A 19333-nucleotide genomic window follows, 5' to 3' on the forward strand; every position below is an offset into this window, starting at 1 on the left:
TGGTATGCACTGAAAATACAAACAGATTTCCTTGATGTGTCTATAAATGAGGTTGGAAGCTTCAGATTGGGTTGATGGAAATGAAGGTGTTTTGGGATCCCTTTTTCAGTGAGTCTTTTGATCGCCTTGTCACAAACAGATCCCTGAGCTAGGCAAAGCTTGGAAGGCAAATAAGTAACACATTAGCCTTGCTGATGCTCATGGCATTTTTCTTCTCTGCTGTGCATAAATGTCCACTACTGAAAACAGAGATTATTGATGAAGGCTTCCCCCCCGACCACACCCTGCCCCGTTCCCTAACTTTCCTCTTCTGGACATGCTAACAAACAGGGGGATGCCTGCAGAGCAAAAGGCTGATGAGGAAAGAAAGTGAGGAAGCATGGCCTCTGGATATTGAACCCTTGGTCTCTCCTTGTGAGGTTCAGGTAGCCATCTACATACTCTCTTGAGTCCACCACCGTCTGACTATCAGCATATACAGAATAAGCACCAATTACATTCTGATATTGGAACTGCAGTCTTAAGATATAAATATTGGTCTTATTCCATTAAATATGAAAAATAGGTAAAAGCTAAATGTATCTCAAGGTCATTATGCACCATATGACTTTCAACATTGCAAGTATGAAATAAGAGTTTCTTGGCATTCCACTCAAGCCCCTGCACATGTCCACTGACAGCCTCTAATGCATGTGCCTAAGCAGAACTCCATTGCATTCAGTGCATGGTTCACATCATTATCATTGGCTGCCCAGGTGACCGATGGGGATATATTTTAAAAGGGCTTTTTGGGTCATTCTGCCAAGGACCACAAGCTGCCTTGATATTGAAGCCAAGTCTACTGGCATAGTCAAATGGACATTTGAGAACAACAAATTTCCCTCAAATGAACACAAATCTGGAGTTGGTACTACTTAGTTTGAATCCTGGTTCCACCACTTGGGTAATTACTTGTCTGTTTCTTCAGGAAGAGGAGGCTAACAATAGCACCTAGCATTATTCTAAGGATTATGAGATCATAGGCATTAAGAGCTCAAACAGCTCCTGCTCTATAGTATTTAAGAGCTTGCTTTTTAAATTATGGCTGGTACCGGGGCACCTGGGGGGCTCAGTCGGTTAAGCATCTGACTCTTCTGCTCAGATCATGATCTCATGGTTTGTGAGTTTGAGCCCCACATCGGGCTCTGCACTGACAGCTAGGAGCCTGCTTGGGATTCTCTCTCTCTCCTTCTCTCTCTGCCCCTCCCCATCTCTTGCACTTGCTTTCTCTCTCTCTGTCTCTCTCTCTGTCTCTGTCTCTCTCTCTCTCTCTCTCTCTCTCTGAAAATAAATATACTTAAAAAAATCTTAAATTATGGTTGGTACTGATAATGTTATTGTTGCTACTACTGTCACTAGATTGAGAAGGAGGGGACCTGAGTTGTAATCCCAGCATTTCCACTTACAATATGTTTATGGAAACTTACTGGATCTCAGAATTCTCATTTGTAAAACACTGTGACTTTATTCAGGTCTCTAGAGTTCTGCTGAATGCTACCCCCTTCAGCATCTGGATATTTCAACTGAAATATAAGGGGAATGTTTTTGACCTAAAAAATCGATATAAATGTGTCACTGCTCTAGTCCACTAAGCATACATCATAGTCACCTTATGTTTCATCACAGAAAGAACAAAAAAAATAATTTTCTTAGAGAGTTACATTCCAGGAAAGGGTCAGGAGATCTAAGTATATTTCTTTCTTCTTATTAAAATAACTTGTGGTGAAAGTCACTGTCTCTGGAGGAATTATATGTCCTTTGACTTTAATTTTTCCTAACAGCTATGACTTTATTAAGTATTAAAAGCCAACGCTATTATCTCTAATTTTTTTTGGAGAATTAGTTACCCTGAAAATCCTCATTTTCAGGTCTGGGGTTATATTTCTGAAAATATGCTCTTGTGATTAAAACTTGTCATAAAGCCAAGTGAATGAAGAATCTTTGTATATGTATATGTACATACACAAGCTGACTCACACATGCCCACATTTGTTACAGAACCAACCACCATTCTGAGGATTGCGGACAATCTGTTGAATGTAATAAAGAAGAACTTACAGTATTTTCTTCTTGCCGCAGATAAAAGAAGCAAGCGGAGACCTGCAAGAGGATGAAGATGTGATCGCGGAGCCCACATTTCAGAGCCACATCATAGGTAAACATCCACGTCATGTACATCTTCATGGGTGATATTTTTTTAATGCAACCTTCTTGCAGACACAGTGTGTTCCTACAGAGCACGTCCCATGCCTCACCTCTGTGAGCACTGGGTCTTAACCTCTCACACAGGCTTCCTTTTATCTTCTCAGGCATTGGAAGCTACCATAAAGTAAGTGGTTCAAAGCAGGACCTATAGAGAAAACATGTGTGTTTTCAGAGCAATGCGCTGCAAACTGATGAGAAGTAGGTACTTGTCAGGATGAAATGAAAACAATGCTGAGTGTAAATAATTTCTCTGAGGAAAAAAATCAACTTTGAATCGATCCAGCTTCTATAATTGTCTCAAGAAGCATTCTGCACAACTGCCATAGAAATGTGGGGTGGTAGCTTTCTTAAATGGAATCATTTTTTAATTGAATATGTTTTACACACAGAACCTAATAGATTTCGGTGTACATGGCTTGCTGAAACTTCACAACTCATTTTCTTCATCATTTCTGTTAGAACCCTGATTACAAGTATCCGTGTGTGTGAAATAAGTTTGATTTGTCAGCTATTTCTTAAAATCGTGCCTAGGCCTAGGTGGAAGGAACTCAGCTTCCCAACACGAAAAGACTTTGCTGACCTTTTGCTGACCTGTTTTCAGCAGCCAGGAGGTAACTGGTGGGGTAGTTGTCTGTGACTATAATCCTTGTCAGGTGATAGCAGCCACCTTGGATGATGACAGAATAAGTTTTTCCTCAGGCTCCAAAAATAGCTATGAAAGCAAGCATGCCAATTAAGGAATTTTACACCAGATACCAAGGCATGATGGAATAATTTCTTCTAATCACATTTGGGTATAGCAGTTGATATCGAATCCTATGTTCTAGGGCATGACAGCCCCACACATTTCTGGTTTCTAGTCTGGTTAGAGTATCCACTGCTCCTGTATCTTCAGCTGCCAGCTTCAAGCACCTCCCCACTCTTTGGGTCCTATAGAGACCCTCCATGGCTGGTTTTCTCGTGTACCCGGAAGTCTTCTGCAAACTGTAACTTACAGTTTCTCTCAGAGTTATTGTACCCCCACAGCTTAATGAGACCTGCACTCCATTATTATTCTTTCCATTTGTAATTGAGGAGCCAAAAACCTTAACAAACAGCTGAATGAGTGCAGTCTGAATAAGATTATTATTCCAAGAAGACATCTTTTATTATAGTTGTCAATGTAAAATGCTTAAATTGGTATCAGTTCTGTGTAGCTAGCTAATATGCAAGTTAAATATTGTTTAACAACCTTCAAACATGACACTATGTAATGCCCTGCTGGATCATCATTTTTCTATAATGAGGTGTTCTCGGGCCTGTAAAATAACATATAAAATTAGAGGCTGATTTTTTTTCAAAAGAACTACAGTAATGTATGCTTTCATAGGCTAGTGATTTTTTAGGTTTGCATTGTTTGACCCAATAGCTAGTCGCCACATGTCGCCATTTCAGGTTCAGTTCTAATTCATTAAAACTATGTCATATTAAAAATTAAGTTCCTCAGTGGCACTACACACATTTCAAGTGCTCACTGGCTACATATCCTATGTGGTCTGTGTGCACATTTCCATCATCACACAGAGCTCTGTTGGAAAGTGCTGCTTTAGATTACTCTCCTGGAAGTAAATTTGGACCATGCTTATGACAGAGACCTGACCTGGTCTTCACGCTATGGAGATTTATCTCCTCAAACTAGGGGGGAACTATGTGAATAAGCTGCTATCGGCTACCAATAAAACGACAACTGCAAATCTGAGTAATCATTATATGGAATAAGCCATTTGATCATTTTACACAATTAAAAAAACTGGAAGAAGAAAAACATGAAAGATGGGTAGCAGCTCAACAATGTTATCAAAAGCCCTGGCTTTTTGTCCTCAGACCTGTTGGGTTGCAAATTGATTTCCACCACTCTGGGCATTCCTTTATATTCAAGGCGCAAAGTATAAGGAAGAGTAAAAGCTCCATCACAATTCACCTGCTAGACTCCATCTTACATGTTGTTGAGGAGAACCAGATTATAAAGACAATCCTAGCTGCAAAGGATGCTGGGAAAGTCAGTATATTGCTACTCTTTATTGCATAAGGTAGCAGAGAGAACAGGGTTGAGAACATTCCCTGGGTTAATCGATCCATAAGATCACTGCAAACCTTGTAAAAACTTCATCCATTTGAAGACTGAAGGAGACTCAACAAACAAGTGGGTATTTCTTTTTATTCCACAAGAATGACTGAGAAGGTATTTTTAGCATGCTGGTAAACCCAATATTCTTCATTTTGTCTAAGCTAAGTATTGTCACATAGCCTCAAAATGTTATATAAGCATAGAATATGCTTTGCAACCGAGCAAATCTAAATATGTTATCCTTCTAACCAAATAACAGCTAATGTCATTAACAAAGAAGAATAATCAGAAAATTTGTGAATCTGAATGTTTACATTTTTGTCATGTTAGTTTAATCAAAATATTAGGAGTTGGTTATAACATAAAGTAGCATTAACTAAGCCTACTTTATATTGAAATTCAAGATTCATAAATTAACTAAAATAATACAACTAGATTTTTTTCTTTAAAATCACCCTGATAAATGTCAGACTTCCACGTTAATAAACAACAAGAAAATGACTAGCCCAGCCTAATAGAAGTGCTATCACAAATGATCACAAAGCTCATATTTCTAATTGTTCTTTCCTGCTATTTAACTATAATAGGTTCACCCTGTGTATTATATTAATTATCTAATGGGATTAAATGATCAGTAGGAATTCAAAAAACATTGTTTCATATTAAGAACACTGGCCAGTGATAGTATCAAAAATAATCCTCTAAGCAGAGGCAGAGGATCTGGAAATTCCTCTAAAGAGGAGGAAATGTCTTTTGAGGAGTTTAAGGAAGAAACCAAGCAGAATTGAATGATATCCAAGAAAACAAGGATTCATGGTAGGCTCTAGTGAAATGAAGGATATGTATTATTTTCTCCAAATTTAAAAGAGTTATAAAGAATAATCTGTCCAATAGCCCAATGGTCAAATGTCCCAGTGCCCCATGGCTGCATGAAATCTGTTTACCCTCCCCTGTTGGCTGGTTGCCCTCTTTGTCTCTTAGTTCTAAAGGAAGGCTTCTGGCTCCTATGACCAAAGGAGAGCATGACAAAGGGCATTGTCTAGCCCCAAGAATCTGGCTTTCTTTGGGTAGCTCTGTGGAGTTGCTTGGTACCCTCCTACCCACCTCAGGAATTTCCCCCAAGTGATCTTTCTGTCCTCCTCCTTTTTCCATTCTTCCCCAAACTGGCCTTAGCCAGCAGCTAATATATTATGCAGGAGGATAACAGGTACTCAATAAAGATCCCCTTTGACTTACTTATCAGACTATTCACCAGTTTATTTCCATTTTCCCGGGACATTTCATTTCACTATCCCTTGCTCTCTCCTAGACTTTAGCTAGCCAATCTGGTAGACTAACTCACATCAGTGGAGTAATAGGTGAAGCAGGTATCTTTTCAGGTCACATATTTGCATTATAACAAAGACTCAAGAAAAGTTTTACCTCCAGTTAAGAGGAACTCTTGAAACTTGTATTAAAGTTTCAGGCATTCACATCACTGGTTTGAGCAAATTATGGGGTGAGGAAGAAAGGACAGAATTAACCTCATTTCAGACAATAAATAGCACAAGGCACAGTGCCAGGGAGGAAAATTATTTTGTCATATAACTGTACTTTTGAGAAATAGACTGCCTGAAGGCTAAGCAGTGGGACAAAGCTGTGTTGAGCCAAGTAGAGAAGATTTAGATAACCGGCTACAATCACCATTTCACCTCTGCCTAATATACAGACCTCGTTCTCCTAATCTTTTCTCACTCAGCCATACAGCATGGAATCCACATAGCATTGTGCCCAATCTGGAGTTTGATACAAACAGAAAGGATGAAAGGGTCATATGACACATAGTTTCTATTGTCACATTCCAATGAAGGTCAAGGAATGCAGTAGCTTCTTCACACAGCAGAGGAGAGAAGGCCTGGACTGAGGTCAAAGTGTCTCTGGCTGTGGTTCTTAGGAGAGAAAGAGAAAGTCTCACAGACTCTTGAATCAAGTACCTCAGTTACATGGAGAATTTAAGAATCAAAACCTAGATGTGGATCTCATCCGAATGGAATGAGTTCTGGAACCTATCTTATTATATTAATATTGATGTGGTTTGGAGTGTTGGGGTTCAGAGCCTACGGCCAACATTCTTGAGATGTCTTCGGTGTAAAAAGGTGATTTTATTAAAGCATAGGGACAGGATCATGGAAAGAAAAGGCTGCACTGGGGCTGTGAAGAGTGATCATATAAGATTTTCTGTCCTATGGAGGGGAGATATTAGGGCTCCAGGAAATTGAGTCTATAGGTTTCTAGAGATTGCTTTTTTCTTGTAAATCATTAAGACAGTTGCAAACATATTGCAACATGGTTGGGGCTAGGGGGTGCAAGGGTGTTAGCTTTGCTTTGTCCTTAGCTTGCCTTTTGCTCCCTCATCAATATTAATGACCTAATACAATATGGTCAACCGTCATTATCTGTACATAGATTATACAGCTTGAATTACCCAGACCACAATTATTTTCAATCCAAGACTGGATTTCCCTTAATTATTAGTATCAGTAGGGTTAGATTCAGATGGAAGTGAACGATACCCCAAAATACAGCGGTTTAAATAACAACAGAATTTTCTTGCTGTCACGCAGGACAGTCCAGAAGAAGGTAATCCAGGATGTTAGGACAGTGCCAGACTTCTCCTATCTTGCCCCTCTGGTTTATATGTTTTCCATTCCCAAGGCCACTTCATGGTTCAAGATGGCTTGAAAAACCATTCACTTTCCAACCAGCAAGATCCCTTTGTGAATATTTCCTAGCAGTTGACCCATGCCTTCTGCCATTGGCCAGTATGTAGTACATAGGATAGGAAACATGCCAGGCAGCAAGCCATATGTCCAAGAGGAAAAACAAAAAAGGAAGTTCTTTGGAAGAAAGGGGCAATGGCTTTCAGAGGACACATACCATTTTTAGCCTGCTGCTCACCCCCTACGAAGCTTACCTCCTTGGTAGAAACATAAATTGTCACTGTAATTTAAGAAAACTATAGAAAATAAATTTGAAGAGTTTTTGGAAAATACAGAATTTTAATGATGTATGCTTAGTTTTTGTTTTGCATGACCTGAGCAACCACTCTCTATTAGTATAGTTAATCTTGAGTAACTTTTTGAGAAAATATATTGATCTGGGATTAGTTTGCCACCACTGTGTCTATGAGTAATATATACTTAGTCACCCACAAAGTATATAAAGGCTCACATAAATCTTCTCTGAAATATAATGTATCTAGAATTTTCCTTTCTCTAGAATTAAAACCAAGAGGGTACCAGGCCTTTCAGGACTATAGGTGCCAGTCAATTAAAGTTAATGATAATAATCTGTCTCATTTTGAGAATATTACCAATTTTCCCCACTGAGAAAACTTGAAAAAAATCAGGAATTTTGTATACAGGGAGTGTCATTCATACTAAAAATAAAATTAAAGCATATTGTAGAAACTTGATGAGACTTTTACAACTTTTGATAGATGGCTATTTAAGTCAAATGTCACATTTTAAATAGTGTGCCGACATGTTTAAGCTTAATTGTAGAAAGGGTGAGTTATTGATCAAAACAAAATGTGAGTGGGAAGTACAAATGTTCTCAATAACAATTTTAGTAAATGATGTTCTGTTGACTGCTAACAGACTGGCACTGGACTGAGAACTATTTAGATAATAATGTCTATGGATGGGGAATAAGATGGAGTAGTGTACCTAAATTGGACATCTAAGAGGTACTATAAAGTAATAGGTTGGGAAAGGACACTTCCATGTGACTACATAGAGTTCTGCAATTTACAACTGCAAGTGACAAACTCTAAAGGGGAAGCTTTGCATCTGACAGCCATGACTACCTGTCAGGAAGGTAGAACCATGGAAATAGGACCATCTGATTTCTTCTGACAAGGACTGGAAAGAGTAATATCAATTTTCATCCACTGAATATCCATTACATACTAAGTCCTGTGCTTGGAATATTACAGGTCATCCTCCTTGGTTTTGCTTTTGTTTTGTTTTTTTCATTCCTTTGTGGCTGGGTTTCTGTTGTTGTCATCTGTAAACTTGTTTCTGATAAGTACTTCCCTCTAACTACCAGAGAGAGTCACTAGCTGAGGCTCTGGTGGAGATTTCTGTATTTATGAGCCTACTAAAGTCTGGTCTGTGACTCCCTTCCTCTGTTTGTTTTTCTTTCACTAGAGATAGAGATTTGTAGACTTGGAGAGTTGAATGTATGACTTTTTTTTTTTTTTTTTTTACTCCTGGAAAATATTTGCTCCTATAGATTACACCAGGAAGCTGAGTTCTATTTAGGTCCACAAGCCTATACTGAGTATCTTCTACAAACCACGACCTGGGTTAGATGCTGGGGATATGGGATGAGTAAGACACAGTGCCTCTAGTGTGCGAACAGCCATCTAGTAGGGAGACAGAAAAGCCAACAGATACACTGTGATCATAGATTAAGTTACAGGAATACTCTGCATACATATGAGTGTACAGATTGGTGTAGAATCCAGCTTTGGTAAAGCCAGGAAGGTTGATTTTCATGTGTGAGGAAAAGACAAAAGTAAGAGAATAAGATATTGAAGTTAAAGTGAATTTTCCATTTACACCAGTGTTTCCCAAACTTTGCTACAAATCAGAATCCCCTGGGAAGTCTTTAAATATGCTGATGCCCAGGTGCAGCTGAGTGGCTCAGTCTGTTAAGAATCTAACTTTGGCTCAGGTCATGATCTTGTGGTCCATGGGTTTGAGCCCCACATCAGGCTCTGTGCTGACAGCTCAGAGACTGGAGCCTGTTTCATGCATCTCCTTCTGTCTTGGCCCTTCCCCCCCAAAGTAAATAAACATAAAAAATTTTAAATATGCTGATGCCCAGGTCACACCCCATAACACATCACAAGCTCTGGAGATAAGAGCTACCCATTAGTGTCTTTTTAAAGATCCCCAAGTGATTCCGGTGGGGAGCAAGGTTTGGGAACCACTGCGTTAAAGGTTAGGATCTCATCAGCCAAGGGGACAGGGAGATGTCTTTCAACTCAAGGGCAAGAGGGTAAGCAAAGGCCTGAAGATAGGAATGTGGCATACTGCAGGGGACGATAGTTAATGGAACACCAGCTTGGCTAGAGTAGAGAGTAATTTTTGAGAATAAGGTACAGATACAGTTGGTTTGTAAGATGGGACTAGATTGTGGAGACCTTGAAAGCCAGCCTTAGATATTCGAAATTTATCCTACAGAATAACACACAGACTGTGGAGATTTTTAAAGAAAGGCTAACATGATCAGAAGTGGCCATCCAATCACTTTCATGTTCATGTTCCAACTTTTAAAATTGTAACACCTTTTTATATATATGCACCATATTGATTCCTCCTGAATGGTGTGCTCTGATGAATAGAGTCACATATTTACGTGAAAGGGTAGACACCCAGGATTATTTAAGGGTTGCCAAAGGGGTCTCTGCCCCAAAAGATCTCTCCTGGTAGCATATTAGAATTCCCTACCCTTTGGTGACCCCTTTAGGAAAGGCCCTCAAGTGGCTTGTTACACAATACCTGGTCTCTGGAAAGGGTGCACATTGAGCCTCACTGACTAATAGCAGTAGTGCATTTCTCAGCTTAGTACCAGCAAGACCCTAAAGGGATGAGTCATGAGGCTGGTATATTCTCCTTCCAGGGAACTGAGAATCAGAAGAAGGAATAGCTTGACATTTAGGAAAGGTAAGCATGGTGTTCTTCAGATGGGGACACTCAGCTGCTGCAGGCAGAGGCAGACCTGAAGCCCTAGTGGGTGGCAGGAATTAACCCAGGTGCGAGAAGGGGAAAGGGCTCACCAAATAGGTAATGGTAGACACATTAAATAATTTTTGCCCTTTTTCCCACATTTTTCCAAGGCCTATCACTGTACAGTGTAAGTTGGAGAATCTGAAATAGCTATATATAGACCTCATTTTGTAGAGTTCCCTCAATTTCTTAAGAGGAAGTTCATTCAATTAAAGCAAACATAAGCACGTGTATGTAACTTATGGCACAGTAAGGAATAGGCAAAAGGTCAAAACAAAGTCAAAAAGCAGAGTGCCTCAGACCCTGAACCAGGAACCTGCCCAGTGTGACAGTAAATTCTAAAAGAAGTAAGATGGTCATATATGAATATCTGCTGTTTATTAAAAACTTTCTATATGCTAGGCACTGACCAGCGTGTTTTATGTATGTTGCCTTGCTTTATCCACACAGCAACCCTGCAGCTTAGATACTATGGTCACCCTTTCCAAGTGGGGAAATGGATGTCTTGAAAGGTTACATACTCTGTTCAGCAACATGGCTGGTATGGAATGGAGCCAGCATCCAAACCCAGCTCAGTCCATAGCTGTGAACCAAAGCAACCCCCAAGAATGCTAAATGATGGCTAGGTACTTTTTTGGCCACCTTGCAGGCACCACAGTTCAAGGATCCCTTTAGTAGATTGCTTGGTTGGGGGTTGAAAACTCCAATAAGCCCCCGGTTCAATGAGTGAGATAGGCCAGACTTGGCATATACAAGCATATATTACATGAGTGATGGGAGTTTTAAGGAATGGAGACAATACAACGCACCCCAGGGGAGCAGCTACTTGTCAATTTCCATTGTCACTGTAGAAGAAGGCTGGTTCTATGTAACCAAGTCCTTCCATTTTTCACCAGAAGCCAAAAAATATAGATTTTTTATGTGACATATGATACATTTTAAAATGCGGACTCAATTGTAAAAAGCAAATCTTCAGAGACTTTCTTTTATCTGGCAATATTTCAGATTAGAATTTCAAAGTCCTTTCCCAGAATTTCACAACTAAAAGTGTAGAATATAATATAAAAATACACATATTCTTTTAAATGCATGGTGGAGCTGCCTACAAGGAATGTGTCAGAGGCAGGGATGGCAAGAGAGCTAGAATCCATGGCGGGGAGTGGGGGGAAGTGCTGTAACCAGCACTTACCCCAGGGTCTGATGACCAAGGGCTAGGGTGACCAGCTGTCCTAGTTTGCCTTCACTTTCACTTAGTACTGAAGTCCCTCAGATATGGATGACATGGAACAGTTGTCATCCTCCCTGGAGCCTGGTGTTAAGGAGCTAAACTATTGACATAATGAGAGCCCAGGGGCTGAGCAGGGCAAGGTGTTAGATCAAAAACATGCCTTCCCCACCCGCATCAGGCTGGATTCCCAAGAGCAGTGGCAACAAACCCAGAGGAAGACCGTAAGGATAAGCTCCTAACTTAGCCTCAACTCAGTCTTAACTCTAGCTGAAGAAAGAAAGAAAAAAAGGAAAAAAAAGTCTCCTCTGAAGATTGAATCCTTAGCTCACACTCCTGTGGATCAAGGCACTCATTCACTCTCTGTGTCCCCTAAATCCCCCAGCTTGAATTTTTTTTAAGTGTTCTGAACTGTGCTTTTAAATACTACAGAGAAGAAACTGGAAGAAACTGGAATAGTTGAGACATGAATGGCAGAATATTAATATTTTTCGAGCCGTGCAACCCCACTGTTTGAGAATATTTGAAATTTATCGTAATGAAAAGTTTTAAAAAGTGCAGACTCAAGGTGATAGTGCTTGTAGGAATCTGGCAGAATCCAACGCAGATCTTCTCTTGATGCAACCACTCTAAACTTTACACACGGATAAAATTCCAAGGAAGATTAACTCACAATAGAAGATCACTAAGAAGGGGAAATAACAATTTCATTAGCGAGTGGCAGGGAAGAAAAAAAAGGCAAGCTATAGAATAAGTCCTGCATTGACTGCAGAATTGAGAATTATCCAATAGAGGATGTAAAATAAAAATATTTTATGTATTCAAAGTAAACACAAATGGAAATGAACAGTAACAAAGAAACAAACAAATGAAAGTTTGATATCAAAAAAGGATACAAAGAACTTCAAAAAATCAAAAGCTGTTAGTATTGATTACCACTGATGAGAGTGTTACTCAACTAAAAGACAGAGTTGAACAATTATATAAAATGTGTCACAGAGAACCAAGGGGGTGGATAAGTGAAGGAGAGGGTAAAATACATTAAGTAAGAGGTGATAAAATCCACATGCATCTAATAATAGCTCACGAAGGAGGGAATGGAATGATCAGGGTGAACATAATATCAAAAGAATTCATGACTAAGAATTTTCTAAATTAAAGAAAGTTACTGATTCTCAGTTTCAGAAAGCCAAATTAGTTCCAAGCAAGATAAATAAAAGGAAATCTACACATTGGGATAGGGATTTTATTTCCTTCGGATACCTATCCAGAGGTGGGGTTGCTGCATTGTGTGATACCTCTATTTTCTATTTGGAAGTAAAATCACTATCTCAAAGTGACATTTGCATGTCCACATCCACTGCAGCGTTATTCACAGTGGCCAAGATATGGAAATGATCGAAGTGTATCAACAGATGAATGGGTAAAGAAATTGTCGTGTGTATATATGTATGCATGTATATGTGTGTGCATATATATATACACACATATATATATATAATACACATGTAATCTTTTAATATTCATTTTTATTTGGATAGCCTTATTACAGTTTTGTTTAGTTTTGCTCATTATACAACTAGAATCATACTGTCAGTATTCTGCATTTGGCTTTTTTTATATCAACATTGTTTTTGTGATGAATCTATGAGGGTACATGCACCTACTATTTATTAGTTTTCACTGCTCTATAGTATTCCATAGCATGCATATTTTAAAACTTATCCTTTCTACTGTTGATGAACATTTGGATTGTTTTCCATTTTTTTCTATTATGACAATGTTTCTGTGGTCACTGTGCCATATATTCCCTGATGTCCTTGCCAAGATTTTTTGAATGGCCATGTCTTTCAAACTTTTAGACAAGTATCCACAGTAATAAATGTTTACATCATAAATCAGTACAACTCTGTAGATGAGCTTATATATAAATTTAATAAAAATGTCATTTTTTTTACTGTAAAAACAAAAATAACATGGAAAGTGGATGAGTAACATGAAATTCAACACTGTGATTGTCTTATGAAGAGGTAGGAGTAGAAGGATATGACCAGAGAGGAGCACAAGAGTGTCTTAAAAAACACTCTTTCTGTTGTTAAGGTTGGCTATGGGTGTTCTTTTATGGTGGTGATTTAAATGAATCTATATGTTGTATCTACTCCTGTATTTATAGTATGTTTGACAATTAAAAAAAAAAAAAGATAAAAATTAAAATACCATCCAAAACAAAACACAAATATATTTTGGCAAGTATCTGTGGGCTGAATGGGCCTTCCATTTATCCTTCTGGTCTATACCATGCATCCGTCACCGCACTCCATTCCCTCCTACCATTTGGCTGGCCCTTTATCATCTCCAGAAGAGAGACTGGCCTAGAGAAGAGGGAGAGGGGAGGAAAGGAACACGGCCCTGACCACCCATATTAAGTTACTCATCATCAATTCTGAAGTACATCAAGTGTCAGAGGAATAAGTCAGAAACAGAGATTGTGGGAAACTCTTGAATTTTTGTCTTTTTCTTGTCCAGTCGACCACAGATAATTCTGAGTTGACCACACATTATGGATTGGCTGAACCGACTGTGCTTTAAGTGCAGTTAAAGCCAGCAGTTCTGCTTATGTGTGAAGGTGATGAAAAATTAGTGACTGAGAAGTAGATGTGATTTAGGAAGGAAGGAAGGAAGGAAGGAAGGAAGGAAGGAAGGAAGGAAGGAAGGAAGGAAAGGGAGGGGAGGGAGGAAGGAGGAAAGGGAGGGAGGGGAAAAGGAAGGAGAGAGAGATCCTGCCAGAGAGGAACTTGTAGCTTTCCAGACACTGGGAAGGCTCTGTTCCTACTGTAAGAACTCAATAGTATATATCTGATGAAAAAAAAAAAAAAAAAAAAAAAAAAAACCCTCAATTAAGGTGATCCTCACATCCAGTCCATGGGGAATCCCAGTAATACGTTCATTAAGTCTGGCACATTGGAGCAAATACCTTAGCACAAGGGAAGTGTAGAGTGCCAGAATGATAGATCAGGTGAAGGCAATGGAAAATTGTAGAGATGAAAATTGAGTTGTGTAATGAAATATGCTACTAAGGAAGGAAAGAAGAAACGTGATCTTGGGAATAGGGTGCTCTTGACTTGCATGAATCCATATTCAAGAAGCGTCCTAGAGAAGAGAACAGGATGCAGAGAAAGGAAGGCATCTCAGTGACTCTGTTACAACATGGAACTGATCAGGGCACTTTTTAATGAATCATACACGTGCAAGTAGGGCTTAACTGCTGTGAAAGACAAGCCCTCATTTGTGAAAAAGGTAGTGCCTGAGAAAGTAACTTATCAATGTCAGTCTTAATTTCTTCCATAAGCCCACTGATGGAATTTGAGAAGACTCATTTAGCAATCATCTTATCAGTGGTACAATGCCTCTCCACTCATTTTGCACACAATCAGATAAAAGGATGATGTTTGCTTTATCTATGCTTTGCCACCCTGGTACAGCTAAAAGCTTTCGGGAAGGGGGAAGAACAAACTGAGAGGTTACTGGGTTATGAAACATTGTTACAGCCAAGCCAGCAGCATTGAATCAATTTCCAATATGTTTCTTATGTAGCTAAAACCTATACTCTGGAGATGTTATTGTTTGATTATAAAAGCAGGAGGAATTTGAAGAGAGACTTTCATGCCACCTTGATAAACAGTCTCTGCCTGTAACTCGATTGTGTCAACTCCCAAATGGAGGGGAAATATGCTTTAAGGTGACTTTCTGCCCATTTGAAACTCAGCCATGTGTTCTGCCTTCAGAGTCCATTTGGAAGGAATCCTATGTGTGTAAGAACACATTTGGAGTGGGCATCTGCTGCCCTGCTTCTGGATGAGTGGATTACATTTCCAAAGGTGTTAATTCCCTTCACCACTGACCCAGTCATCAGAATGTTTCTCCGATGTCAGAAGTATTTTGTGTATAGTTCTGCTTCAAGACAGGTCACTTTCCTATGTAAGTTATAATTTAAAAAATAATAAATACAAGCACTCTTCATATACTGGGTTACATTGGAGTCTGATTTTAAAGAGAAAAGTGGCAAGGAGGAGGCAGTGTCCTGAGGAAATGAATGGAGTCAGGATCCAAAGCCCAGTCTGGGATTTTATGTCTTAGTGCAAAATGCTGCATTTCTCTGTTTCCTCAATCATAAGATGAGAATTTATTTTACGTAGTCTCTATTTTTTTTTTTTTTGGCCCAGACCAATTTCTAATACTCTTTGAGGGAATGGGGGTATACCTGATCTTCAAGATGCCAGTCCATGTCAAGTCCCCACTTCTCATAAATCTGTGAGAAGACGAGGTTTCAATCACAGTAAAGGAGAGTAAAGGAGAAATTTTCAAAACATGCTCACAATTTCTGGGCTGGACTTAGTCATCATCTGTCACAGTAGCGTCACCCATCGTGCATTTGCCTAAAGTTTTGCGTTTTTTTTTTTTTTGGTTTTTTTTTTTTTTTAGTGCTCCCATGGATCCCCTCAAATCCCAGCCAGGGGGATGCAGTCACATAGGCCTATGTTCCAGGTCCCGCTTTGCCACCTAACAGATGCTGTGATCTTGAGCAAGCTCCTGAATTTCTCTAAGCCTCCATTCCCTCATCTGCCAAACAGAGATAACAGAAGGACCTACGTTGAAGTGTTGTTGGAAGCAGGAAATGAGCTTTTTGCAGATGAGTGCTTGACAGCTATGCCAGGGGCTAGCAAGAACTCAACTCTTCGTCTTCATTGTTAGTCTAGTTATTATTAAGATAGATACTGGGTAAAGTATAGGTATCTATGGACATCATTTTCTTTCCTTTTTTTTTTTTTTTTTTTTTTTGCTTTTAGTTGTAATCATAGCTATGACTTATTACAGTGAAGGATACAAAGCAAAACCACCAAAGGGAAATGTCATATGGAGCATCACTGAGAGGTAATGAGGCCCAGGCCTCCAAGGGTCCCCTTCCTGTGGGCATGCTAAATCCCCCCCGCAACAAGTTATGACAACACATGTGAAATGCTATCCCCCTGAGAAGCTCTTGAGAGACTCAGAGCCCAGCTTTTATTGGGGGCTGATCACACAGGTACCATCTTGACCAGCACATATAAAGATCCCATTTTCCCCAAAGGAAAGCATGTGTTTACCACAAACCACGTTATTCACGTGAACGGTTTAGGCATAGTGAGTCACTCTCATCAGTTAGGGTGCTGGGAACCCTCTCAAAATCCACGTTCCCCAGTGCTAGTAAAGGGCCAGACTTGCAATCAGGCCTTTCTAAAGGTAAGCCTGGTCAGACCTGCTACGACAACTCTTTTCTTTGCAATCTGTCACCTTGGCCCTTGTCCAAAACGTCTTACAGCAAAATTATTATCAGTAGGACTCCATACAGCAGTGTGAGACCAAACCGTTGGCCTCAGTTATTCCCCTTAAAGGTTCGCAATTAATCTGAAGCTGACTTGAATGTCTCCATCCAGGCTGAGATAGTGTCATGGTAGTCACTGATAGGGTCATCCTCATGGACACAAGAAGGACATTTCCATGGACAGTACATGGTACTTTTGGACACAAATCTTAACAGTCTTTAAGGTACTCCAAACAGAACAAACATGAGTCAGAGGTACAGGTTAATGGGCCCCATGTGGCTGCCCATCTTGGAGCTCCTAACTGTGTGATTCCCAATCTAGCCAGAAATAATTCAGGTTAGTTCTTGGTTACAGAGATACTGCATTCAGTTTCAAACAGCTCTACTTGTCCATGGCATCAGTGTCATTATCAATGCCATGAGTCAATGGCATACTTATGTATGACATAAGTGTCGTCTGTGGAAAATATAGGAGCTAAGCCACCTTCGCTGTCTTGTGATTGGTGGTGTCAGGTGTGATCCTAGGCTCAGCGGTCACTTTGACTGCAAGGCCTTCACCAGCAGCTTGGAAAAGTAGCATGGGGAGTGTTTTCATTCAGGAAAAGGGGAAAGCATCCAGGAATAGTTCTGAGGGAAAAAAAAAAAAAAAAAAAAAAAGATAATTAATTCCCTTCTTACCTCACTTCCATTACTCTCCAGGTACTGGGGATTTGTTTTCCCCCATTGGTACAAAATTAGTGTGTTCCACTTAGTAATCAAAACTTTACCTTTTTTTTCATCTTTAAATTCTCACCCACATTTTTTATCTGGACTGGTTGTATGTCCAAAAGAATTTTGGACAAAGAATTTTCACTGAAAAATGTTTTCATACAACTCGATCAGAAAGATACATCATGTTCCAAAATTGGTCAGGACAAACTCTTAAGTTTTAAAACATTTCCAAATGGGTTTATATGACCTCTTAACCCCTCTGTCCTTAATATTTATCCAGTAAGCAGCCTAAAAAGCCTAGCCTTTCTGGGGACAGCTTCACTTAACCATCAAACTGCACTAACATTTATGTATCCTGAGGAAGGTGAGGGAAGTAGTCAGGATATCTGTCCGTTGTTACAAAGCCACTAATCTGGATATCATCTCTCTAAATGATGAGGAGAGTGAGGCTCAACGAGGTTTTCTGTCTTATAGTTCACCACATGGTGGTAACAGGATTCACAGTGAAAACCAATATGACTTAAGGATGGTTGGATTTGGTCACAGAAGTTCCTGGATGTACATCTCACACATGGAGAGAAAGACCTAACATGGCTTTATGTTTCTCCAGCCATTTCTCAAGTATTGCGTCCCCCACATGCTGCCAACGCACCTAAACCACAACCATCCACCACATGCAGTGTCCCACCCGTCTCTTCCTCTCACTTGGTCCTCATGCACTGGTTTTACACCCATTTAACAAATTTCAGTGTGTAAGATAGGGCCAACGGGAAAACCTAGAGCTTCTTCCCCAGGAGAGGTGAGACAATTTCATGTTCTGGTACTCAAACCTCAAAGGCACAGCCATAAAACTTTCAGTCAGTTCCTAATTATCGATACGGCACTGACTCTATTCCAGGCTTTGCGCTAGACTCTGGGAATACAAAAAGAGAGACGACATGGGCTCTTGGATTTGGTGAGCTCAGCTGATCTTATTTGGAACCAGAATCCTTATTTACATCTCTTTCTTAAACTTTAGTTGAAGATTGAATCGCTCTAGTATGTTCCTCTTAGGTCAATTTCCCTAACCCTTTTTTAAGACATTATGTCGGACATTACTAAAAGAAACTTGTTGGCTATAGATAGTCTTGTCATTGTAAATAATCAAGAATTTATTTGCCTTAGGAGTTCCTAAATTACGTGAACTTATTCTTCTTGACATGCTGGCAAAGACAAATAATTTCTTTAAAGCAGATGGCGTTCAGAGCCATTGTTTAAATGTCAACTCTGCTGCTATTTATTGGCCTACTTCTTCAGGGAGATATTTGCGTGCTGGATTCACCTGGGCACTTGATCTGAGATGCAGCAAAGTTGGGAAGCTGAGTTGGGTACTACTTGCTTATAAAACCTCCCTAGATATTACAGTATGGTGTGGAAATGACAGCTTATATAATCACCACACTATTTTTAGTAATTTTTAAACCCATGTGCACTATTGTTTTGTTTTTAAAAACTAGTAGGATGGCTTTTGTTAATTCTTCATAGTGTTTTTGTCAGGATTCTGGTGACATTTGCAACAGTTTAATTTGGGGTCTCCCAGAAGTAGACCCTGTAAAAAGGAATTAGAGATGAGTCAATTATTAGTACAGGAACAATTAGTAGAAGTCAGACAGGGGAGGGGAATCAACCAATAAAGGGTGGGTTATCATGCCAGCTACCACCAGGACTGGCCATATATTTCTCATAGACCAGTGTATAATAAAATGCAGGGCCCATTGTCTAAAAGTTATTAAGCATTTCAAGATAGCAACAGCAGGACACAGGTCACACCCACCTGCTGCCAGCCCTGGCTATCAATGTAAGTGACAGAAGGAACACACTAGGCTATAGCACCCCAGTTGCAGTTTCCCTACCTAAGGATTGAGGAA

General features: G+C 39.7%; 1 protein-coding gene across 7 annotated transcripts in view; it reads left to right on the forward strand.

Annotated features, from left to right (window-relative positions):
* Positions 1–19333, forward strand: part of NCKAP5 (NCK associated protein 5) — a 959339-nt gene that overhangs the window by 860477 nt on the left and 79529 nt on the right. For all 7 annotated transcript variants that reach the window (XM_019454167.2, XM_019454177.2, XM_019454159.2 and 4 more), the window contains one exon: positions 2119–2194. In XM_019454167.2, the coding sequence (XP_019309712.2) occupies positions 2119–2194 (76 nt within the window). The remainder of the gene's footprint in view (positions 1–2118; positions 2195–19333) is intronic.

Source organism: Panthera pardus, unplaced genomic scaffold, assembly GCF_024362965.1.
Source record: "Panthera pardus isolate Hobbes unplaced genomic scaffold, ASM2436296v1 HiC_scaffold_10, whole genome shotgun sequence".
Lineage (NCBI taxonomy): Eukaryota > Metazoa > Chordata > Mammalia > Carnivora > Felidae > Panthera > Panthera pardus.